At 36.3% G+C, this 25,899-nt stretch overlaps 1 protein-coding gene across 1 annotated transcript in view; it reads right to left on the bottom strand.

Annotated features, from left to right (window-relative positions):
* The window catches only part of PCDH15 (protocadherin related 15), a 1,147,277-nt gene that overhangs the window by 191,663 nt on the left and 929,715 nt on the right, over positions 1 to 25,899 (bottom strand). The window contains exons 22-23 of the mRNA XM_027840684.1: positions 7,222 to 7,362; positions 4,779 to 4,891 (exon numbers count right to left, since the gene is read on the bottom strand). Of these exons, the coding sequence (XP_027696485.1) occupies positions 4,779 to 4,891; positions 7,222 to 7,362 (254 nt within the window). The remainder of the gene's footprint in view (positions 1 to 4,778; positions 4,892 to 7,221; positions 7,363 to 25,899) is intronic.

Genomic DNA, 25,899 nt, shown 5'->3' with positions numbered 1-25,899 from the left:
AAAGAGACGCTTGAGTGCTTCATCGCCCACTGAAAAGCTGCCATCCCCCAGAATGGGAACCCGATATTGGGAACTCTCCTGGTCAAATGCATGTAAGTTGTCCTCTGTCAATTAGACTGACCAAAATGAATAAAATGCAGTTTCATGTATTAAAATCCCAAAATGAATAAAATGCAGTTTCATGTATTAAAATCTGGAAAGGCAGATATGCTTTCAAGAGTGTGAAATCTGAGCTCGGCTTCATTTGACAAACACTTATTAAGATCCTACATAGCATTTTATTTAAACATCTCTGTGCAGTTATCGCATAGCCTTGTACATTCCAGTTATTTGTAAGTACATTTTATCTCCCAGTAGACCAAAATCTCCACTAGAAGAGAGACCAGGTCTTGGCAAAACCTAACACAGTATACTTTCTCCCTGCCTAGGAAAGAATTCTAAACAATTGATGCTCAATAAATGTTTGTTGGATGAGTGAATGACCATTTGATCAATTAACAGATGTGTATTAAATGTCTACTCTGTGGCAGGTACCCGGGATACAAAGATAGCTATGAAAATAATCTCTGTCCTGCAGGACCTTATATTCTTTCAGGGTATACATGTATACATATACATATACATATACACACATACGCATCCACATACCTATATACACACGTGTGTATATATGTGCACATAAATATATGCACGTGCATGTATATTTGTGTGTTGATATGCATACACACAAAATTAATACAAAGCTCTTTTGGGATGGAAGAAGTCAGGAATTATAGTATACTGATAAACTATCAGATTCCAACTATTACACCTCCCTCTTGGCCTCTTACATGTATTAACACATTCAAGGAACAACCTTCTTTGTCCATAAGTGTGCCACATGTGTATGGAAGAGAATATAAGGCTTCAGAGATTTTTTGTTTGTTTCTTTTTTTTTTCACAAAAAAGTAGTCCTACAGGTGGTCTAGAAGGTCAGTGAGATCTACTTGAGGTGGGGCTCTGGGATTTTCTCTTCCTTTGCCTTCCACACTAATAGGGCAGAAGATGATTGAATAATAGAATTTCTCACATCTCTAAAAAAAGGGGGTTCAACTCACTGGCTTCTGTGGAACCTTTTGGACCAGAATCTGTGCTCCTATGATCTTATACCATGGCTCCCCTCCATTAGTCCAACTTAGAGATATTTGACCAAGCCTTTCTAAAATTATTTTTTAATATTCAAACATTTTCCTATTAGATAAATTATATAATAGGGAAAGGATTAAAGTAAAATTTTAAGAAAAGCACAAGTCCCTCTCATCTTCAGTGAGTCTGAGTTGTGGGGGTCAGTAGTAGGGATGTCTGAACAAAAAAATTTCTTTATTGTTTCTATCATATTTTATGAGGTCTCTTGTCTTTGACATGTTCTTATATGTAACATTATACATATGTTCCAACAACATCTTAACTGAACTAATTATCAATTCAACTGCAACTATGAATCCATCAATCAACTGTCAAGCATTTACTAGGCACTTAATACATGACAGGCATAGAGCCAAGCACTGGGGAAACAAAGGCAAATGTGAAACAATACTTTCCCTTGAGGAACTTGAATCCTGTTGGGGAGATAATATATATGAACATAAGGATATGAATCATGTATGTTCTGTGTCACCTCTGCTTGTCGTATTTGAATGGCAAGACCAATCTCATTTGAATGACCTTGAACTTAATCAAAAATGCCCTCTAGAATCCAATGGCTTGATGTAGTCATTATAGTGTCACCTGCAAACAGAGATAACTGGGGAATCTCACCTTGAGAGAGGGAATCCCTTGCATTTTTCACCTTTGTGCCAGAAATACTTTATAACATTGGCGAAAAGCTTTGGAAAACACCTTCCTCCCTATCTCATGCCTCACTTCTCATCGATCCTCAATAGATAATCAGTTAATTGAATCAAATTATGTACATGTTTTCATGTGTCATGGAATGTGATATTAGCATTGGTATAAAGGCTGGTTAGATGGAATAGAGTATTGAAGGCTGCATTTTGCTCTTCTGAGTCAAGTGCTTTCTTTTTTTTTTGCCATCAATATATGGTTGTTACAGTGCAATTTTATATTCTGTATACTTTTCAGTTAATTGTGTGGTAAACAAACTGTCTGTTAAAGAAAGTTGAAGAAAACTCCTGCCCATTCCCTTTCCAGATTTTTCTCAAGGACTCACTGTATATCTGCATAGGCCATCCTCATAGTGATTGGCTAGACATAAGAAAACAGGATTAGTAAGAGCCAGGATTTCTTGAGCACGTTTTCTGAGGTAGCAATCCTGTCTGGAATACTCTGCATTCCTTTGAATGCTCTTCTCCTTTGGAATATCTTTAAAAAAATGATTGTGAAGTGCTTTTAAAGAAAATTTACTTTTAGATTATTATTTCATATACAATTTAGAATGGTTTATTGCATTTGGAAATGATGAGAAGCTCGTGTAAAGGTACAGTTCTTACTCCCAGATAGCTTTGTGTCACTTAATCTATAACAGTAGCTAGTATATGGAGAGTGCTTTAAAATTTTCAAAGTACTTTACATACATTATTTCATTGGTTTTTTTTTCCCTCTCACAACACTCCTGGGATATTAGTGCTATTATTTCCCTCATTTTATAGTTCAAGAAATTGAGGCAGAGAGAGGTTAAGTGAATTCCCTAGCGTAACATAGCTAGAAAGTATCTGGGTAAGAGTCGTAACCAGGTCTTCCTTACTACAATTCTAACACTATATACAATGATATCTAGCTGTCTCTGTTTTGCATTGAAATGAAACATAATAATAAAATACCTTTATAATTTTATTTTGTATACATGTATACACATAAATATACATGTGTATATATCTACTTATATATCTATCTATATCTATATCTATCTATCTATCTAGACACTTATGTATTGCAATACCTAGTTCATTCAAGTTTCATTGAATGAGGTGATTCAGAGGGAAAAATATGTATTCAGATTGCCAGTTTGTTACCATATTCTTCTGTGGCTTGGGGATCTTAGTCCCAGCAGCAATGCAAATCATAGCCCCCTCCTGCCCCTTTCCTCCTGTATGATTCTGGTTCATGCATTTTTCTAAATTTGACATGGGGGTGCAGCTAGATGGCACAGTGGATAGAGCACTGGCCCTGGAGTCAGGAGGACCTGAGTTCAAATCCAGTCTCAGGCAAGACACTTGACACTTACTAGCTGTGTGACCCTGGGCAAGTCACTTAACCCCATTTGTCTCGCTAAATCAACCAATCAATCAATCAATAAACAAATTAATTAATTAATTAGACGTAGGAGATTCAGCAAATGTGTTGGGTGCTTCCTCACTCTTAATATCACAACAATATCAGTAGAGTTCCTGGTATGCCTCATTCTTGCCATATGACCCAATCCTGGTAACAATGAGTTAAGAAGATCTGAGTTCTAATCCTGCCTTAGATATATACTAGCTTTTTATTATTTTTTTACTACATTTGCAAACACAAGGCAATTAATTATTCACAGCCTCAATTTCCTCATCTACAAAATGGGGATTAATATTAGGACCTGTTTCATAGTGTTGTTGTTAGGATCATAGCTACCATGTATAAAATGCACTGTAAACCTAAAAGCACTGCAGAAATGCTAATAATTGTTATTATTTTATTGTTGTTGTAAATATATTTCCTGATGGCATATTTTATTCTGGTTCTTTGAAATTAATATATTAAAGCTTAAAACTGCACCAAAGTTTTTGGGACATCTGTTATTTTAGCCTATTCCTATCATCCATCCTGCTTTTCGTTGTTCTCTGAGTGACATTTGTTTCTAACTTTTTGGAGAATGTAGTTTTTCATGACTCATCACCATAGGATTATATAGGTATGGGTGACTGTATCTGGGAGAAATTTAGAGACATTAAAGAAGGCTTATATTTTCCAAACACAAATCATCCTGTCCTTTTCTAGTTTAAATTGTGAACCCAACTTATCAATTTGTCCTGTGTCCTGGACACACACACACACATACACACACAAACACACACACAGACACACACATAGGTGGATAAACTCTAAGTGCATGTTATAAGCTGTATAGTAGACATTCTTCATCCACTTAGTTTTTCCTATGTGGATGCTTGAGTCTCATATCCTGTTATCTCTAGGATAAAATGTAAAATCCTCTATTTGTCTCTTAAAGTCATTCATAAACTTATACTGTGATATCTTTCCAGTCTTGTTATACATTATTTGAACACACACACACACACATACACATACACACACGTTATTATACCTCTACTAACCAGTAACATTGGCTTCCTACTGTTCCTACATCATGCTACTCCATTTCCTAACTTTGAGCATTTTTACTACATGTGCCCCATGCCTAAAACCCTTCCCTTCATCATCTCTACCTCTTAGCTTTCCTGGCTTTATTAAAGTTTCAGCAAATACCCCACCTTCTTCAAGAAGTCTTTTCCAATCCTCCCTAATTTTAATGTCTTCCCTCTGAGACTACACACAATTTATCCTGTGTGTACCTTGTTTGTATGGAGTTGTTTGCATGTTGGTTCCCCTATTGCATCGAGAACCCCTTGAGAGTAGGGATTGGCTTTCCCCATCCTTGTCTTTGCATCCTCAGAGCTTAGGATAGTGCCTGGTACATAGTAGGCACTTAATGAATGTTTGTTGACTAACCCCCAAAGTGGCAGTCACCAAATAATATTTTAAATTTCCACCCTGCCCCCATATGGTGATTAAGCCAATACCTATATTCCTCTTGTGTGAAGCGCGGGATTTCTCCAGGATGCAAGACGAGGATTTTCACTGTGGCACTTCCAGACATCACAGGTTCCCCGTCATCAAAAGCAACAACCTCCAGCTGGGGGGGGGAGGGAATGAATTTAAATAAATAGGATCAAAGTAAAAGAGGGTATTGTCATCAATGTGTGTCTTATATTTGGGTTGGAACAGAAGATGCTTTTTCATCGTGGCCACATAATGAGTTAAAAAAGGAGAAAAAAAATTATTTTTTTTAACCTTTACAGATTAAATGCCAATTCTGTCATTGTAAATAAATAGATAGATAAATGAACAGTAAATAAAATGTACAGAGAACTACAGAAATAGTGAACATGGTGAAAACAGAAGAAAACTCTGGAACTTTAGACACTTAGGTGATATTAGGATACTAGAAATATTGTTGGTGTGATTCTCTTCCTAATGGACATTTATCTTTTTGATAAAAACAACCCCCCCCCCAAAAAAAGCCCTCTGAAAAATATTTAAATAAAACTTATTTAACATCTGAAATTAGTCTAATATTCCAAAGGATTTGTGATGTTATCAATGTGAATATTCTCTTTAAGGATGTTGACCCTAATCCATCCATGCCTGCCAATCTTATGCCACTCTTAACCAGACTCTTTCCTGCTTTCCCATAGGGGATTCCTCTAGTGGGCCTGGTGTTGGGGATAGTGATCTCACTCAAGTTCTTTTGATATCATGGGCATGACAATGAAGCATGTAATTGGTCAATTGCTTTTACCTCATGCTCACCTCATTATCAATTCATGTCATTTTTTTTTAGTTACATAAATGATAACAATTTATTAAAAAAATACACACACACATCTCATTTCTAAAATAGACAGAATTATAACTAGCAATTTTGGTACCTAAGGCAAAAAAGTATAAAATGTATCCTTAAATCTACTTTTTAATTCATAATGTTATTATAAATGCATATGTGTATATTCTAGACTATGTGTATATATGTACATAAGTGTGCATGCATATATGCACGTGTGTACTCTAGATTGGTGTTTTCATCAATGTCATGTACTCCCAGTGTCCCTAATACATATCATATGGCCAAATCACTGAAAATGAAGTCTTAGAGAATTGTTTGGGACACTAAGCAGTGTAGACTCCTGCCCCAGGTCATATAGCTTTGCTAGTATGAGTCAGAGATATAGTAGAACTCAGTTATTCCTGACTCCAAAGTTATTCCACTCTGCTAGGCCATGAAACCTCTTGTGGGAATTGAGACACTTTGCTTTGTAGGAAGAATAATGTTATGATAAATGCTTACATATCAGTGTTATTAATAGTGCCCTCAACTCAGTAGCTTCCTATTTTGATTAATTATACTTTCTAATTATCTCCTAAAATCCTAGGTAGTAACCAGGACTGCTGAAGAGTACATTAGTCCTTTTGTTTTTCACTCTTCAAGGTCGAAACCATGAGCAAATCCCCTGATGCTCTTCTCTATTCATGACTCTGAGAACAGATATAGCTTGGAGGAATCACCATGTGATGAATGAAAGAACTCAGGCTTTATCTAGAAGATGACTCTAGAATTTCAACCTCTGACTTAGCAAAAAATAATTTTAAAACATCCTAAACTTCAGTTAAAACCACAATATATTTGGAGGTAACTACATATTTTAAGCAAAGAAATAACTTCTGACAGACACATGAAAATATGGCTAACAAAATGTGAAATTAGATGGAACTAACTAAAAAGAGCTACAGATTATAAAGCCGTAGCACTTATTGAGCTTGCTTTGGAAACATATATATATATATATATATATATATATATATATATATATATACACACACACATACACATACACATATGTATATATATACACACACATAATATATATACATACACACGCATATACATACATACATATATGTATGTGTATATATGTATGTATATATATGTGTGTGCATGTGTGTGTATGTGTGTGTATGTGTGTGTATATATATATATATATATATATATATATATATATATATATATATCTTTAAGTATTTAAAACCAAGGGGTTTTACTTATGGTTGAAGAGTCATTACAATATTTCTAATATGCTATACCATAGTAGACAGGTATAAATTGGGTATATATGTGTACCAAATTCCAAAATGTCTTAAAGAAAACCAGATCAATTAGATTGTAAATTTCTGCAGCACAAGGACTATATTTTGTCTTTTTTTGTACCCCTAGCACTTGGCATAGTGCTCGGTAGAAAGTACGTAGCTAACAAATTTTTATTCATTGATTGATAACCAAATATTCACAATATCTTCAAAAGAATTTGAAGAATTGGTATCATTTCCAAAGTCTAAAAAAAAAATAACTTGGCATGTAAGAGAAAAAATCAAGAATACTGACAAATCCACGAGCAAACTTGCATCTACCTTAAATATCGTACTGGGTTCTTCATTGAGATTCACTCGAGTGATGACACGTCCTGAATATTCTTCTATGTCAAATATGCTTGCTGGGTAAGGATATTGTTTGTCCTCCACTCGGTACCGCACATGGCTTGCTGGTAACCCCTGGAATATAATTGCATGCTATTAAATTACCATTTACAACATGAAAAGAGAAATTATTGGAAATCTCAGTTACAAAATTCATCTTTCTTTACAAGTGAACAAGATGTTTCTGTGATGTACTTTGCACCATTTAAAAATGTACTAAAACCTAAGTTAGAATAAACTGGGGAGAAGGCCAGTCTGAGTTGGAATCTAAATTGTAGAGTGTTTGAAAAGGAATAATATCCATATCATATTCATCTATATCATATTTGTCTACCCATATCTCTGTCAATATTAACTCTGACATAGATGATGTAGACCTAGGCAGAGATACGGATGGATACAAAAGGGGTGCTCTGTACATCTACAATTATAGATATATAGATACACACTCTATTGCCTTTCCTTCTTTTTTTTGGCAATCACAATCTTCAGAAAGCTCCTAGTGCTTCATACTATAAAATAACAACAGCTCACATTTATATGGATTTCTAAGGTTTGCAAGCTCTTTACTTACATTATCTTATTTGATCCTAAAAAAAAAAGAAAAAAAAATCCCTGGGGTATAGATGTTCTCTACTATACAGATGAAGAAGGTGAGACCAGGAGGGGTAAATTAATTTGCCCAAGGTCACACAGCTAATAAATGTTTAAAACAGGATGCCTGCACTAGACTCAGATAAAAAGTCTTCCTGATACCATATTAAGCATACTATCCGCTATGACATGCTGCCTCTCAAAATGAAAGGTATAAGTTAGATGACATACATAGTTTCTCATGACCCTTGGATCCAATGACTGGTCACTTTGTCAAGACTTGACTCTATAATTCTTTTTTTTTTTGGGGGGGGCATTAGGGTTAAATTACTTGCCCAGGGTCACACAGCTAGTTGGTCTGAGGCTGGATTTGAACTCAGGTCCTCCTGACTTCAGGGCCAGTGCTCTATCCATTATGCAACCTAGCTGCCCCTTGACTCTATAATTCTTGAATCAGTTGCAAGAAGGCTCCTAAACTTTTTGTCTCCATCACCATAACTGTACTGCTTTGGGTTTTATCTCTTCAGTATCCTTTGCAAATGAATTGACAAACTAATCAGGATTCATAGGATTTTAAGATTAGAGATTAAGATCTAAGATTAGAGACTTCAAGATCGTCCAGTTCAGCCCTCGTATTTTGTGAATGAGAAACTTGAGGCACAGGGAGAAGTGACTTGCCCAAAATCCAGCAGGGGTAAGTAGCAGTATAAGAATTTGAACCCAGATCTTTAGCTTTTTCCTCTCTCAGAAAAAAAAAAAAGTTGTATTTAAACAGTGTGGGTTAGAAACTGGTGCTGGAAAGATCCCATGAAGGAGGAGGAAAGCCTTTACTAAGTTTCAGAAAATGACATAAATGGTGCATCACTTGTCTTATAAAATCAATCATCATTTATGAGGGTACGGCAACCATCACTAAAAAAATCTGTATATCCCATTTTACGAGGTGGAAAGAATTCCTCTATTTTGTTATTGTTGCTCAGTCATTTCAGTCATGCCTGACACTTCATGACCCTATTTGGGGTTTTCTTGGCAAAGATACTGGAGTGGTTTGTCATTTCCCTCTCCAGCTGATTTTACAGATGAGGAAACTGAGGCAAAAAGGGTAAAATGACTTACTCCAGCTCACACAACTATCAGGTGTTTGAGGCTGGATTTGAATTCAAGAAGATAAGTCTTCCTGACTTCAGGCTTGGCACTCTATTCACTATGCCACCTAGCTGCCCAACAAAAAAATCATTAAGTAGGAAATTGTGCTGAGGAAACAAAATGAAACAATATCAGCCCTCAAGGAGTTTGCATTCTCTGTCCATTTCCTTGATTTGACAGTAAACCCAGTAAAAGAAAGAATGCAGGGGAGGAAAACAAAACTGATTTCTTTTTCCTTTATTCAGGGAACAAACATTCTCCCAGGATACAGGAAAGGACCAAACAGCCCAAGGTTTTCCCTTTAACTTTTAGGAAAATATTGACCTTCTCAGATCCTATTTCCATTGTAGTCTGGATAGGAAAGCTAGCGTGTGTGTGTGTGTGTGTGTGTGTGTGTGTGCGTGTGCGTGTGAACAAACACTTACTTTTACTGGTCCTTAACTTTTTTTTCCTTTCCTTTTTATTACTGAAATTTAAATACACAATAATAAAAGAAAAAGAAACATTTTATGAACTCCAATATTGAAACTTAAATATAAAATAAGAAAAGAAAAATGTCATATGTACAGCAGAATGTAAGAGAGGATTCAAAATATATAGCAATAAATTTCTATTTCAAGAAAGTCTATATAATAAATATTATGCATTATGTTGAGAGCTGTCCATCTTTTCTTTGCTTCCTTATTAGTTTTATTTTGTTCTCTGCAGTACACTTTTTACTTTGTTCTTTTCTCAGCCTACTTTAAAGGTGTCAGAAATGACCTCAAACACCCCAAAGCAATCTTTGGGTATAAAAAAGAAGCAAGTGTCCAGAACAATGAATGACAATACCCCCCCCCAACATCCATCATACTGCTCCAACCCCATTTAGAATGTTGTGTTCAGTAATGGCCATATTGTAGGAAGGGGGATGCTAAATTTGGCTTATGTAGAGTAGTGGGAGGGAGATCAGAGCATAAGAGCAGAGGTTTGAAAGAACTAGTGATGGTTAACCTTGAGAAGATTTAGAGGAGACAACATGGAAGAATGTTCATGGCCATCACAGGGAAGCAACAGGATGTAGAGAGCTAGCCTCAGAGTAAGAAAGACTTCTGGGTTCAAATCAAGACTTGATACATCCTGGCTGTGTTACCATGGGCAAGTCAATGAATTTCTCAGTCCTTTACACAACTCTATAAGTTTGAGTTGCAGAGGAGGTACCATTTTGTATCATCAAAAGAAGTTCTACACCAATGAAATCACAAACCTAGTTAAAATGTGAATGAGAGATTAGACTTGTTAGACTTAACCTTCCAGAATAGAACTCGTACAATGCGTAGAAACTGAAATGGAAGATGTGGACTCAACGGAAAACCTGTCTGACAATTAGAAGGACCCAAAGGGTCTCCTTTCAGAGGGAATCCACTTCAACTCTTTCATTGTATAGAAGAAGAAACAGAAACTTTGATTCTTTGTGTATCCATGGATTAAAAACCACCACCAGCAGCAGCAGCAGCAGCAGCAGCCTCACCTGTTTGTTATTAGAGTCCTTTGTCAGGACACACTCTTTCAGTGGATTCTATTGCCCTCCCTCCTTATCTCTGCCTTCTGGTTTCCTTTTAGTATCAACTAAAATTTGCACCTTCTAGAGAAAGCCTTTCCCAACCTCTCTTAATAACTTCTCTCTGTCATTTTTTTCCTATTTATCCTAGATAAATCTTGTTTGTACATAATTGTTTGCTAGTTTTATCTCCTATGAGATTGTAAGTTCTTTGAGAACAGGGACTCTTTGGCTTTTCTTTGTATTCCCAGCACTTACTACTTAGTAAGTGCTTAATGAATGCTTCTTGGCTGAATGATTTCAATCTAGAACCATTTCGACAACTCTGTGGGTACTTGTGTCTACATGTTTATGTTGGCTTGGTCATAGCAGAATTGAAGCCAGGAGGACCAAGAAACCAAGGAATGAAATATAGGAAAATTAAGGCTGGAAATTAAAATATAAATGCACTCTAAATTCTGCCATGATTTTAAGTGTAACATTATATCTTAGAATTTACCCCATGTGTTTTTAAGTATAACATTATATCTTAGAATTTACCCCACGTGTTTTATTCCATTTCTTGCAATTTTTCTTGACTTCAGGCTGGACCTAGTTATACTTTAATTAAAGGTCATGTATTACTTGTCTTCCCACATGCCAGCCACCTCGGGACAGCCTAGACAGAGCCTTTCTAATGCAACTCTAATGCCTCTCCCTTTCCTACTCCGACACGATGATCAAATTAACTCTACCATTGTTCCTGGAAAGGTTTTGTCAACCTATTCCTATATGGTCCCTTCACCTTCCCTGAAACATCTAATAATTATAATGATGATGATGGTGATGATGGTATTTGCAAAACGTTTTGCAAATATTATTTTAAGTAATTCTCACACCAATCCTGGGAGGTAGGTGTCAGTATTATCCCCATTTTACAGATGAGGAAAGTAAGGCAGATAGAAATTAAGTGACTTGCCCAGCATCATACAGGTAGTAAGCATGGGATTTGAATTCTGTTTTTTTTTTACTTCAGGCCTAGTGCTCCATCCACTCTACTTTCCACAGACAATACTAACATATATGTATACTTTTCTCCTATTAGAATATAAGTTCTTTGAAAGCAAGGCTTATGTTTCATTTCGTATTTGTATATTCAAAATTTATCACAGTGAACAGCAGCAATAAAGACTCACTAAACATTTTCATTCATACCAGATTCTCAGGAGTAATTTTTTTGGGAAAAAAAAATCAGCCTTAAGGAAATAACTAGAGACAAGGACTGTCCTCCAGATATCTCCCCTTTCCATCCTCCCCATGAGGTCCTCATTGGACTTGTCATGAGAAAGACAGTTATTTTCAGAAGACTCAATATTGAAACTCAATCAGATATCTCTTAGGAGATTTTCAAAGGAGACATGTCAACACAGTGCTTTGTTTCAGGAAGCTTTTTAGAAGTTTGGTCTTGTTTTCATAAGTGAATAATGAAGTGGATGTGATCTCTGAAGGCAACTCCTTTGGGAAATAGACTATAATCAGTAGATGTCCAAATCCCAACAGGGACCTTAGCTGAATGAGCATTATTCAGGACATGTTGCTTTGAAGAAAGGGAAGGGGAGAAAGAAAAAAAAATACTTTGCTTTTGCTAGAAGGCTAGTATCACTGAGATATAAAAATTTCCAAAAGATGAAAACTTGAGGGCTGCCATCTAATTTGTTGTTTTAAATTACTATTAGAAGACTGTTTCATATATCCTGGGCCCCCACAAATACCAGATTCCACACAAAATACATTAAAAAATTTGGTGGAATTTTTTTAAGAAAAATTACTTAAATTTTGTAGGAGTATAAGCAAATGGAAACTGGTGGCTGGTCTAAGTCAAAAAACTGTAAAAATTGTTCAGACTTCAGTGAACAAAATTGTATTCTGCTTTTTTAAATTCAACTTGAAATTTTAGTTATGGCAAACAAGATACAGAGATTTAGAGTTGGAAGAAATTTAGAGATCATTTCAGTACAAAGCTCTCCTAATTTGTTCTGTATTGGAGAAGATGGTTTCTTTTATAAATTTATTCTGTGCCTAACATAATGTCCTAATTAATGCTTGTTTTTGTCTGAAAGTTTTTTTGATGTCTTTTCTTTTTCTATCATAGTCATTTCCAGATGTACTCTGCCTCAATGCAGTGAGCCTTCCACATAAGAAATAATCCCAAGAAACCTGACCCAGTGACCCTATCTCACAGCACTGGCAAAGTATGCCACATTTCCAACCCATAGTTCCCCGCGTCTCACAGGAGAAGAGGGAAATGCATTTCTTCATCTTTACTCCAGGGCTAAGATTAGTTTTTGTATTAGCCTCCCCCTTTAATAAGTGATTATTGAATGGAATTTGTCCTTAAATTTAATTTTGTAAATAGGAACTTGAGGGCCAGAGTACAAAAAATGAATAAATCTAGGTCACAAAGAAAATAAGGGACCAAGACTAGATTTGAGTCGAGATGCTTTGTTTCCCACTCCAGTGTTCTTTGTACGGCTGTCTCTCCTTTGGCTTTCTACATGCCTAAGGAGTCAGGTTGGTATTTTTGTCAATTATGCATAGGAACATAATAGTTTTCTTTTAATTACTAAATGTTCACAAAAACTTAAACACATGACAACATCACTGTCAAAAATTGAATTCACACTTCTTTTAAGACTACCAATATGGCAGGCATAAGGCTGTGTTTAATGAGGAAGGTTCTCCGAAATTTCATGGTTTTTGACCATAGCTGGAGGCTCTTTGAACCACTTAGGGATTTATATTCACACCCAAGAATTCAGCAAATATTGTTTTTCCACATAGCATATTGTTTGGAAATTAGGACTTTAATCTTTCAGTGTAAGGAAAGAGTGCAGCTTTCCCCATACTCTATAGCATGAGAATTAAAGTCATACATCATAGTGGTGAGGAAAAACACAAGCAACTCCAATAATCATTATTTGGGGCATGAAGGCCCCACTGGAGATGCTCTATTCCCTTGCCTTCAGACAAGACCTCCTGGGCATACTTGAGCTAGATTTTTTAAGACCATTCAAAAATTAGATTTCATAACTGGCCTCAGAAACCCACTTCAGCATTTGATATTCTTTACAATCTAGAAGGTCAGTGGACCATAGATTTAGAACTGGAAGTGACTTTAGAAGCCATCAAGTCCAATTCCCATTTTACAGATGAGAAAACCAAGGCATGCAGAGATTAAGTGATTTGTCCATGATAGCACAACTTGCAACTGTTTTTGCCTTTCTTTGTATTCCCAATGTGTAGAACAGAGCCTACATAGCCATAATGGACGAAATTGATGAGTGAATGAAGCAGTTGAGACAGGATTTGAACCTGGGACCTTCTAATTTCCATTCCAGTGTCCTATCTTATACGTTACGCAACCACTCAAGTCCTTCCTTAAATCTGATCCAAACTCTCAAGCTAGAGAATAAGGCTTGATAATTACGAGATATAGAGCAGCTTGATATATTTTTCTGCTTTGAAGATTACCATTTATATTCTAAGGGGAAACAACAATATTTTCATGAAGAAACTTTGTCTCCATTGGGACATAAAGGAAAAAAAATTGCTAGAAGCCTGGAGATCTGGATTTGAATTCATAATCCTGGCTCTATGTTTACTACCATGTGAATACAGACACCATCAACAATCATTTGTTGTTGTTTTTCAGTTGTTTCAGTTGTGTGTGACACCATTACCCCACTTGGGGTCTTTCTTGTAAAACATACGAGAGTGGTTTGCCATTTCCTTCTTCAGATCATTTTACAGATGAAGAAACAGAGGGAAACAGGGTTAAGTGACCTGCCTAGGGTCACACAGCTAGTAAGTGGCAGAGGCCAGCTTTGTGCTTATGAAGTTGAGTCTTCCTGACTTTAGGCTATCCACTGTGCCACCTAGCTGTCCAAAACATTTAGTTCCTACTATGTGTCAGGCACTGTGCTAGATATATTAATTTCCCTTTTATGAGAATCAGGTTCCTCCTCTATCATCTGAAGTGGTTATAATGTGATATTTCTAAGGTCCTTTCAAGTCATAAATCTGGTGATCCCACAAATATTTCCAATTCTTTCCTTTCGGGTCTTCTTTTTTTTCTTTTCTTTTAATATGTTTTTGTGTCTCTTCCCCGTTGCCTCTGACTTTGTGAGGTGCAGTCTGCAACAAACTTTAATATTCAAGATTATTAGGTAGTTTTATTTCAAAGAAAGCAACTTTTTTAAGAAATGCATGCCAAGTTATACATGCTTAATTTGTATTGTGGGCAGGCACCAGCCAGATTTTTCTGTCATTCTGGCAGATATGCCAATCACTAGTACCTATTAAGCGGAAACACAGTTGGTCATTAGAGTCAATCTAAGCCTTCAATATGAGATCATATAAAGAATTTCCATAAGCAACAGTTTATGAGATGGAATCTGGAAAGGGCCTTCTTATTTCTTTTATATGTTAGGTGGATTCATGTATACAGTACCTTTAGTGATTAAAGTTCTACTTTAATACCTTATCATGGCACATAAGTGCTAATCGTCCATCACAATCTGGAAAACTTTCTAATATAAGTCTGACATCTGTAAGTTAGCTGAGTTATGTTTACAATCAATATTACCTTCACACTTTCTAATCATGAGACCAACAGTCCAGTGTGAGCCCTTATTCCCTTTCATTAGGATTGTTACAGCATTCTCTTAATATGACTCCATCTTCCAGTTCTTCCCTCTCCAATCCAGTCTCCACTCACCTGTCAAATCATCTTCCTACAGCACAAGGATGGTCATGTCCCTCCCCTGCTCTGGAAGAGCAATGATTCCCTTCAATGATTCCCTAATAATATTAAGATAAAATATCAATTTCTTAGTTTGTAGTTAAATCCTTTCACAATTTGGCTGTAGCCTACCTATGAAGGTTGATTTCATACTACACTGTCCTTGATATCTTCTATGTTCCAGACATACTCCCTTACTTGTGTCTCTTAAAATATTTCATTTCATTCAAAGCTCAGATCATATGTCAAATACTATTGAGAAACTATAGGAAGAACTATGGAACACCTTTCCCATTGGCTTTTATTCTGAATTCTCTTCTTTCCTCTTTTTATACCATTTTTTTTTGGCTAAGCAATAGGGTTAAGTGACTTGTCTAATGTCAGACAGCTAGTAAGTGTTATGTGTCTGAGGCCGGATTTGAACTCAGGTCCTCCTGAATCCAGGGCCTGTGCTCTATCTACTGTGCCACCTAGCTGCCCCCTTTCTATACTATTTCACTTAGTGATCTTATCAGCCCCCAATCGTCAATCAGACAATAAATATTTGTTGAGCACCTACTATGTGCCAGACATTGTGTTAAGTGAAATTGTCATAGCTTATGCTAATGATTTTCAAATTGATCTATCCTACCCTAAACTTTTTGCTGACATCCAAACTCAAATCTCCAACTGTCTTTCACACATCCTAAAGCAGATGTCCAATAGAAAGCTTAAATTCAACATGTCCAAAACTGCTCAATATCTTTCCTCCTAAACCTTCCCCCAACCTTCCATGTTACTGCAGAGCACAATACCAACCTCTCATTCCCTCATGCTCGCAACCTAGAAAGCACCCGGATTCCTCTTTAGTTCTGAACTCTCAGATCCAATCTGTTGGATCTTGGGACAAAGTGAGGCCCTAACAAGTCCCTGAACAAAGAAGGAGGTTTATTTTGCCCTAACACAGCAAAGGTATAGTGGCACTTCCTGTCTCCATATGGAAACTCCTCTGATCAGTATGCCAGGGTTTGGCGACCGTATGTGGTCTCAGGCACCCATGAAGTCTCAGATACTTGAACAATTACATATAGCTGGGACCTTTTATATCCCAGACCAGAAAGCTGCACTGGGGAAGCTGGTACCAATCATGGTCCAAAGTGGGGGAAGAAAATAAGGAAGTCAAAGAAACTTTGGCCACAAAAAGCTAATCCTATCAGACATGGGATATAATGGGAAGGGGTGGTGAGATGGGATAGAACTAGATAGGTTCAGCAGATGGTGACTCTCATAAAAGCAGAAAGTGGTTGCAACCTTCACGAAGGAATGATGAATTCATAGTTCACTGAAAAATCAATTGTAGGAATACACTGGTGATTTTCGAAAAGCAAGATCAAAAGCATTTATATTTATGGTTATGATTGCCACAGACTGAAGTGTCCTCATGATTATGGGATTCTAAAAAGGAAATTGATCTTCTCTCCTTAAATTGGTAGTCAAAAGCTTTTTCCACATCTATTGAGATGATCATGTGGTTTCTGTTAGTTTTGTTGTTGATAGCATTCTGCAAGGATGGAGAGGCATTTCCCACCATCACTCCTGAATAAAATAACTAGAAAACTTTTTCAGATTGCTTGATTGTTATATGGACAGGGAACAAAGATAGCATTTGCACGGAGATGTTTGTTGTATAAAATATGCTTTAAAATTCGATCAACAAAGGATAATTTCATGACTTATTTAAGGGAACATTAAAATAACTGTTACAAAAGAATGCTTTTATGTTGATGGTGATCATAGAAATAAAATTCTAACTATATTTTTAGAAGAACAATATCTTTTTGTAATAATAAAAGTGCCTTATGTTTGTATAACTTTTTATGGTTTATAATATGTAACACTTCATTTATGTATATTTCACATATTTTTATCCCGATAATCTTGTAAGTATGGAGAATAAGTATTATGAAACCCACTTTACAGATGAAGAAACTGAAGTAATATAAATCACTCATGCCTCTCAGCAAGAAACCCTGCTTCCTTCTCAGAGATTCCTCCAACTTCTCTTAATCCATCATGGCTACTTTCCAGCAGCTGGTAGGCAAATGGCAACTGACTAGAAGTAAATGATTTCAGGAACACATGAAAGAACTGTAAGTGGGCATAGCCATGAGGAAAATGACTACTGTGGCTAAAACAGATGTTTCCATCTCTTTGAATGAATATAAAATTACTATTAAGATAGAGTGATATCACTTGGAAACTGAGTGAGAAGCTTGAAGAAACCACAGGAGGTGACAGGAAAAGTCAGACAATTTTGACCTTCACCAATGATGAACTGGTCCATCCGTTCATATGCGATAGGAAGAAGAGCATAATAACTAGTAAACTAAAAAGATGGAAGGTGGGCTGAGTCATGAGCAAGGTCACCTGTCAAAGAATCTATGAGAGCAGAATGGAGAAATTTCATCTTCACAAGGAGTAGCAATTAGATGTTGTGAATGAAACAATTTAAATTAAAGGAACAGATCACCACCAAAAAAAAAATTATCATAGAAAACTGTCCTGATATTCTAGAACCAGAGGGTAAAATTGAAATGGAAAGAATCCACCAGCACCCCCTGAGAGAGATCCCAAAAGGAAAACTTCCAGGATTATTATAGCAAATTTCCAGAGCTCCCAGGTCAAGGAGAAAAAACATCCAGAAAGAAACAAATGAATATCAAGAAGTCATAGTCAGAATAACACAAAATGTGGCAGCTTCTACATTAAAAGATTGGAGAACTTAGAATATGATATTCCAGAGGGCAAAGGAGCTAGGATTACATCCAAGAATCACCTACTAACCCTTAAGGAGAAAAATGAATATTCAAAGAAATAGAGGACTTTCAAGTATCCTTGATGAAAAGACCAGAGTTGAATAGAAAATTTGACTTTCAAATACAAGACTCAAGCAAAGCATAAAAAGGCAAACAGGAAGGCGAAATCATAAGGGGCTTAATAAGTCTAAATTGTTTATATTTCTATATTGGAAGATGATACCTGTAACTCATAAGAACATTCTCATTATTAGGGCAGTTAGAAGGAGTATTTATAGATGGGGGCACAGGTGAGTAAAATACGGAGGGATGATATCTAAAAAATAAATTTAAGTGGTGAAAAAAGAATGTATTAGGAGAAAGAAAAAGGTAGAGGTAGAATGGGGTGAATTATTTCACATAAAAGAGGAAAGAAAAGGTTTTTACAATGGAGAGGAAGAAGAAAGAGTGAGTGAATCTTACTCTCATCATAATTGACTTAAAGAAAGAATAACATACACACCCAATTGGGGATATCAATCTATCTTACCCTACAGGGAAGTAAGAGGGGAAGAGGATAAGAGAGAAGTAGGGGTGATAGAAGGGAGGGAAGATTGAGGAGGGCATAGTCAGAAGCAAAATACTTTTGAGGAGGGACAGGGTGAAAGGAGAGAGAGAATAGAATAAGCAGCAGAGGAAATAGGATGGAGGGAAATACAGTTAGCAATAGTAACTGGAAAAAAAAGTTTTGATAAAAGTTTATTTGATAAAGGCTTCATTTCTCAAACATATAGAGAACTGGGTCAAATTTATAAAAAATAAAAGACATTCCCCGATTGATAAATGATCAAAATATATGAACATTTTTCAGGTGAAGTAATCAACGATATTTATAGCCAAATGAAAAACTCTCTCTAACTCACTATTTATTAAAGAAATTCAAATTAAAACAATTCTGAGGTACTACCTCATACCTATTAGATTGGCTAATAGGGCAGAAAAGGAAAATGAGAAATGTTGAAGAGGACATAGGAAAAATGAGACATGAATTCACTGTTGGTTGAGTTTTGAACTGATTCAACTATTCTGTAGAATAATTTGGAACTATGCCTAAAAGACTATAAAACCATGCATACCCTTTTACCTGGCAATAATACTACTAGGTCTGTAACCTAAAAGAGATAAAAAGCAAGAAAGAAAAGGACATATATGTAGAAAAATATTCATAGCAGCTCTTTTCTAGTCCCAAAGAATTGGGAATTGAAGGGATACTCATCAATTGGGGTATGTGATTATGAACAAATTGTGTTATGTGATTATAATGGAATATTATTGTTCTATAAGAAATGATGAGCAGGATGCTATTAGAAAAACAACTGGAAAGAGTGATGCAGAGTGAAATGTACTGTATACAAAGTAATAGCAATATTGTAGGATGATCAGCTGTGAATGACTTAGCTATTCTCAGCAATGCAATGATCCAAGACAACTCTGAAGGACTTATGATGAGAAATGCTATCAATCCCCAGAGAAAGAACTGATGGTGTCTTAAAATTGATTGAAGCATCCTTTTTTTCTTTTAGCTTTCTTTATTTTTATTGAGTTTTTTTTTATCTGTTTGCTTTCACAACATGGCTGTATGGAAATGTTTTGCATGACTATACATGTATGACCTATATCAAATTGCTTGCTTTCTCAATGAGGGAGTTGGGGGAGGGGAGAATGGAGAGAATTTGGAACTTTAAATTTTAAAAATGAATGTTAAAATGTTTTTACATATATCTGGAGGAAAATAAAATATCAAAACGATAAACAAAAAATAGAGTTATGTAGAACATTGAAAAATAAAGTGACTTGACCAGGGTCACACAGCTAATAAGGGACTGAGGCTGAATTTGAACCTAGGTTCTCTTAAGTCCCAAACCAGATCTCTATCCATGACACAATGCTGCCTCTTGAGAGCAGCATAAAACTGTCATCTAAAAACCTTGTGTCATATTTTACTGAAAACAATTGAGGCCATTTACAGAGAGCTCCCTCTTAAACCCTTTTCCTAATCTTCTATATCTCAAACACTTTTGGTCACTATGTCCTCCTTCCATGTATCACATGAAGTGATAGCCTTACACCTTATCATCAAGATTTTTGGAGACACCATTTTCCAGAGCTAAGTTCTAGCAAGTAGGCTGTGCCCTGAGCTTAGCATAACAACAACCATTTGTGCTCACCCTCTGGATGATCTCAACCTCTGGCAAAATGTATTGCTTTAACCAGTACCAGGTGTTCTCTGAGGTATTTATGATTTTCCTCTTAATCAATGACTACTTAGATTCATTGGAGCTTCCTTCTTTTTCTCCAGGGAACTGAGAACCATTAACAGCCCATGTGCTGCAGCAAAAGTGATCCATCAACATCTACTGACATTCTAATAATCCCTGTTTCTTGTAACTGCTAAGTGAACTGAACCAGAGACTGCACTCCTTTTCCCACCACACTAACTCTGGTTCTGTACCCTGCTGAACAATCACACGGCTTAAAGACTTTTATGCAATGACTCTGATGACTTAAGAACTGTACTGATAGGACTCCAGAACACCTGTATTATACCAAAAAAAATGCCTCAGGAATGGGCCTACCATGGGAACTGTTTACTCAAGACTTAAAGATGACTGCATTGCTTTCTGCATTTTTTATAGTTTTCAGGCTTAGAAGTCCTACCCCTGCCCAACATACTAAGCCCCCCTCCTCAAGAAGTTATATTTCCATTTACAAGCATGTTATTCACTCTGAAATTAAGCTTCACTTTGATTGTTGACTCTCCTGTTTCTAGCCTGTTTTATTCAGCTTTGGCCACCCACAGGTTAGAGACTGCTTCCAGTCTGTTGACATTATTAAGGCTAACCTCTATGTCTGCTGAAGAGAATCCATTCAGTAACATCTCCTCCACCAGATTGGCTTCTCTCTTGAACTCACTCTATCATTTGTCTTCAATATTTCCATTTTTATTGGCTCCTTCCCTACTGCTAACAAACATGTCCACATCTCCTTCATATTAAAAAAACAACAACATTACTTTATCCTAACATCACTGCTATTCTCTGATTTTTTTCTCTTTTTCAAATCATTATTCTAGCATTTTCTTGATAAATTGAGTTCTTATCTCTCTCTCTCTCTTTCCCCCCCACAGTTCCCTCATGCATTAAAAAGGCAAGCAAAATGATACCAATTATACATGTGAAATCATGGAAAACATTTCCATATTAGCCATATCACAACAACAAAAAAAATCAAGAAAATAAAGTGAGAAAATTATACTTCAATTTGCACTTAGAGTTCTTCAGTTCTCTCTTTAGAGGTAGATAGAATTTTTTTTTAATGATGAGTGTTTTGGAATTGACTTGGATCATATTGATCACAGTATCCAGGTTTTCACAGCTGATCAAAATTACAACATTGCTGTTATTGTACAAGATGCTATCCATTTTTGCATCAGTTCATATAGGTCTTGCCATGTTTTATTTTTTCCCTGAAATCAACCCCCTCCATCATTTCTTATAGCACAATAGTACTCCATGATAATTATATGCCACAAATTGTTCAGTCATTCCCTAATTGATGAGCATCCTCTAAATTTCTGATTCTTTGCTACCACAAAGGAGCTACTATAAATATTTTTGTACATAGAGATCCATTGCCTTTTTCTTAGATATCTTTGGGGTACAGATCTAGTAGTGATATTATTGGGTCACAGTAGATTCACGATTTTATAGCCATTTGGTCATAATTCTAAATTAATCTCCAGAATGCTTGGACAAGATCACAACTCCACCAATAGTGTATCAGTGTACCTATTTCCCCTCATTCCCTCCAACATTTGTCATTTCTGATTGGTGTGAGATGGTACCTGAGGTTTTATTTTTTTTTTAAATTTGTATTTCTCTAATCAGTGGTGGTTTAGAGTATATTTTCATGTAAGTCTAAATTGCTTTGAGTCCTTCTTTTGAAAACTTCCTGTTCATATCCTTTTGACCATTTTTCAATTTGACTCATTGCCCTATATATTTGAGAAATGAGGCTTTTATCAGAGAAATTTTTGGTCAAAAAACACTTTTGCTATGACTTCATTGTCTACAGTACCTTTTTAGCAAAATATAGTTTTAGCAAAATATAGTTTCCCCAATTATTTGATTTAATTAGGTCTATTTTTGCTTTTGCTTTACCTGAGATCATGACTGCTACCCCTGCCTTCTTAACTTCAGCTGGACCATAATAACTGCAGCCCTTTATTTTTTAACATTGCATGCGTCTTTCTGTTTCAAGTGTGTCTCTTGTAAATGACATTTTGTTAGATTCCGTTTTTGAATCAATTCTGCTCTCCACTTCTGTCTTGTGAGTGAGCTCACCCCATTCCCATTCACGGTTATGATTACTGTGTATTTCCCTTCACATTATTTTCTTCTTTATTTTTCTTTCCCTTTTTTATCATCTCTCTTCAGAAGTCTGTTTTGCTTCTGACCACCATCTCCTTTTATCTATTCTACCTTTTACATACTAATTCCCATGTCTTTTATGCCTTCCCTTTCCCATTTTCCTATCTGGTAAATAGATTTCTACTCCCAACTGAGTGTGTGTGTGTGTGTGTGTGTGTGTATGATATATGTGTGTGTGTATGTATATATATATATATACACACACATATATATACATATATATATGTATACTTTCTTCTTTGAACCAATTCTGATGAGAATGAGGTTCAAACATTGCCCACTACCCCCTTTTGTCCCTCCAATAAAAAAAGTTCTTCCTTATTCACCTCTTTTATGTGAGATAATTTTCTCTTTTCTAACTTCTCCTTACCCCTTCTCCTAGTATATCCCTCTTTCTCACACCTTCATTTTTTTGGAGGAGAGCTTCTCAGTGTGACTGACTCACGTTCAAGCCTTCTGTTCAAGAAGATTCCTGCTAACTACTGTAATAATGATACAGTCCTTGGAAATTACATGTATCATCTTCCCATGTAGGAATATAAACAGTGTAATTTGAGTCCCTTTATACTCTTTCATGTTTACCTTTTTATTCTTCTCCTGAATCTTGAATTGGAAAATCAAATTTTCTATTCAGCTCTGGTCTTTTCTTCAGTAATGTTTGAAAGTTCCCTGTTTCATTAAATGTCCATTTTCTCCCTGTAGGATTATATTCAGTTTTGAGAGGTAGGTGATTCTTGGTTGTAATCCTAGCACCTTTGCCTTCCATCATATTATATTCCAAGCCCTCTTCTCCTTTAAGGTAAAAGCTGCTAAACCTTGTGAGATCCTGACTATGGCTCCTTGATACTTGATTTGTTTCTTTCTGTCTGTTTGCAATATTTTCTCTTTGAACTGGGAGCTCTTTGATTTGGCTATAATATTCCTGGGAGTTTTCATTTTTGGATATGTCTCAGGAGATGATTAGTGGATTCTTCCAATTTCTAGGCAGTTTTCTTTAATAATTTCTTGAAATATAATGTCTAGGCTTTTTTTTTTTGAAGTATGGCTTTCAGGTAGTCTAATAATTCTTAAATTATTTCTCCTGGATCTGTTTTTGGTCAGTTTTTTTTTCAAGAAGATATTTCACATTTTCTTCTATTTTTTTTATTCTTTTGACATTTTTTCCCCCAAAGCCTAATGGAGTCCTTCTCTAATTCTAACTTTTAAGGAATTACTTTCCTCAGTGAGTTTTTGTACTATGTTTTTTTTTTCCCATTCAGACAGTCCCATTTTTAAGGTGATGTTTTCTCCAGTATTTATTATTATTATTATTATTATTAAGCTGTTGACTCTCTTTTCATAATTTTATTGCATCACTCTCCTTTCACCTTTTTTCCTCCACCTCTCTAATTTTTAAAATCCTTTTTAAGCTCATTCAGGAGTTATTGTTAAGCTTATGTCCAATTTAACTATCTTTTTTTTCTTTGTGGCTTTGTTTGTAGATGTTTTGACATTGTTATCTTCTTCCGAGTTTGTGTCTTGCCCTTTCCTGTCAACATAGTAGCTTTGTATGTTCAAGTTCTTTTTTATTGTTTTGTTTATTTTTGCTGACTATTTCTTGACTTTTAATTTTATGCTTAAGTTAGGCTGTTGTGAGAGTTAGACAAGGGTTAAGTTTCCACAGAGGTGAAATAGTGCAGAGGGTTATCAAAACAACTCAAGGAAACAGTTACACTGCAGGTGGGCTTGGGCTTAGCCAATTAGAAGTAAGCTGATGGTTCCATGTAGACCCCAAAATCAAGATAAGAGCAGATCTGGTCGAGTTCAATCAGGGGACAAGGTTAAAGCATGCTTAGTGGACCTCAGGCATAATAACTTCTCTGCAGGTGGGGTGGGGCAATAGCACAATTGTTGGCACAATAGGGTGGGAAAAGGGGGCATTCCAGAGGCATTCCAATCCAGGCCTGAGAGGTTTCCTGCCAAAACTAACTGCATAAAAGCACCCTAGCTTCTGTACTCAAGGCCCACCCCTCCTGAAGAGGGGTGGAGCCCACTTCTGGCCGGAAATGTCTAAATCCTCTGGAATTTCTCTGTAATAAACTTTTCTGGATACTAAATTTTTGGTGTCAAGTGTGTTTCTAACAGCTCTGCTCTCGGTGTGGGAAGAAGACTGTCCCAATCTTCAGGTTTTTTGTGCTGCTATTTTCAGAGGTAGTTCTGGGGGAATCTTTAAGTTTTCAGTGCTTCTGAGGTGGTGTTTTCTGGACACAGGTGTTTTCACTATTTTCATGTCCTGTGCTCTGTTTTTTTTTTTTTTTTTTTCCCTGGGAAGGGACCTTGCTCCCCTGCAGCTGCACTCATATTGACCCTGGAGCTATGAACAGGTCCTATGTTTACCTTCAGCTACAAGCACTAGTACTCATTTCTGCCCTTAACTGAGATCAGGGCCCCTGCACCCTTATGAGGGACCACAACCACTGTCCTCTGCCCTGAGATTTTAACCAGGGCTCCTACTGCCCTCCAGCTGCAAGTTCTAGTGCTCTCTTGGCTCTGGAAAGGTGACCTGGGATTATGTCTGGGCAATGCAACAGGGTCCTGCACCTGATGCTAGCAAAATGTCCCATGTAATCTCTTTGATCAGTTTTCCCAAAACCTTTACCATATCTGGGCTCAGAGCTCCTGAAGTTGCTGGTGCCGATACTACAACTTCCTTCAAATCTCACTGCTGGTACTGCTGCCCTTTGTGCTCCAGGTCACTCTAGACTGGTCCCCACCATCATGTCATAGATGTCACCAGACAAGCTCCTAAGTTGTCTTAGTCTCGAAAAATGTCTCATCCTAACCTTTTGTTGACTCTGCTACTGCATAATTTTCAAACAAATTTAAAAGAATTTTTTTGGAGGGAAATTTTGAGAGAGTTAAACTGAGTTGCCACCTTTACTCCACCATCTTGACTCCTATCAAACAATACGTAGGAGATACTATCCTTTTTGGTCCTTAGCACAAAGCCTGGTCTATGATAAACATTTAAGAAATCTCTCTTTTGTTAATTGGTCAGTCCATCTACTTAATTATCTATGCAAAGTGCAGGGTAGGAGAAGAAAGTTAAGACTTAAAAGATGACTTCACAAGGGACAGAAGAACTCCATCTGGTGACAAAAGAATTTAATTCTTAAGAATTGAAAGAATGCTAAGTCCCTCTCCTCACTCCCTCTACAACAGTTAATGGTTCTTACTCAATCCCATTTCCTTTCCATTTTATTGTCAAATAGAAGGATTTTTATTAGCTAATTCTGAACCTTTTCTGGA

The sequence above is a fragment of the Vombatus ursinus genome, unplaced genomic scaffold, assembly GCF_900497805.2.
Source record: "Vombatus ursinus unplaced genomic scaffold, bare-nosed wombat genome assembly UNPS02014847.1, whole genome shotgun sequence".
Classification (NCBI taxonomy): Eukaryota; Metazoa; Chordata; class Mammalia; order Diprotodontia; family Vombatidae; genus Vombatus; species Vombatus ursinus.
Note: the sequence above shows the minus strand (reverse complement) of the source record. Positions and strands in the feature narration are given on the sequence as shown.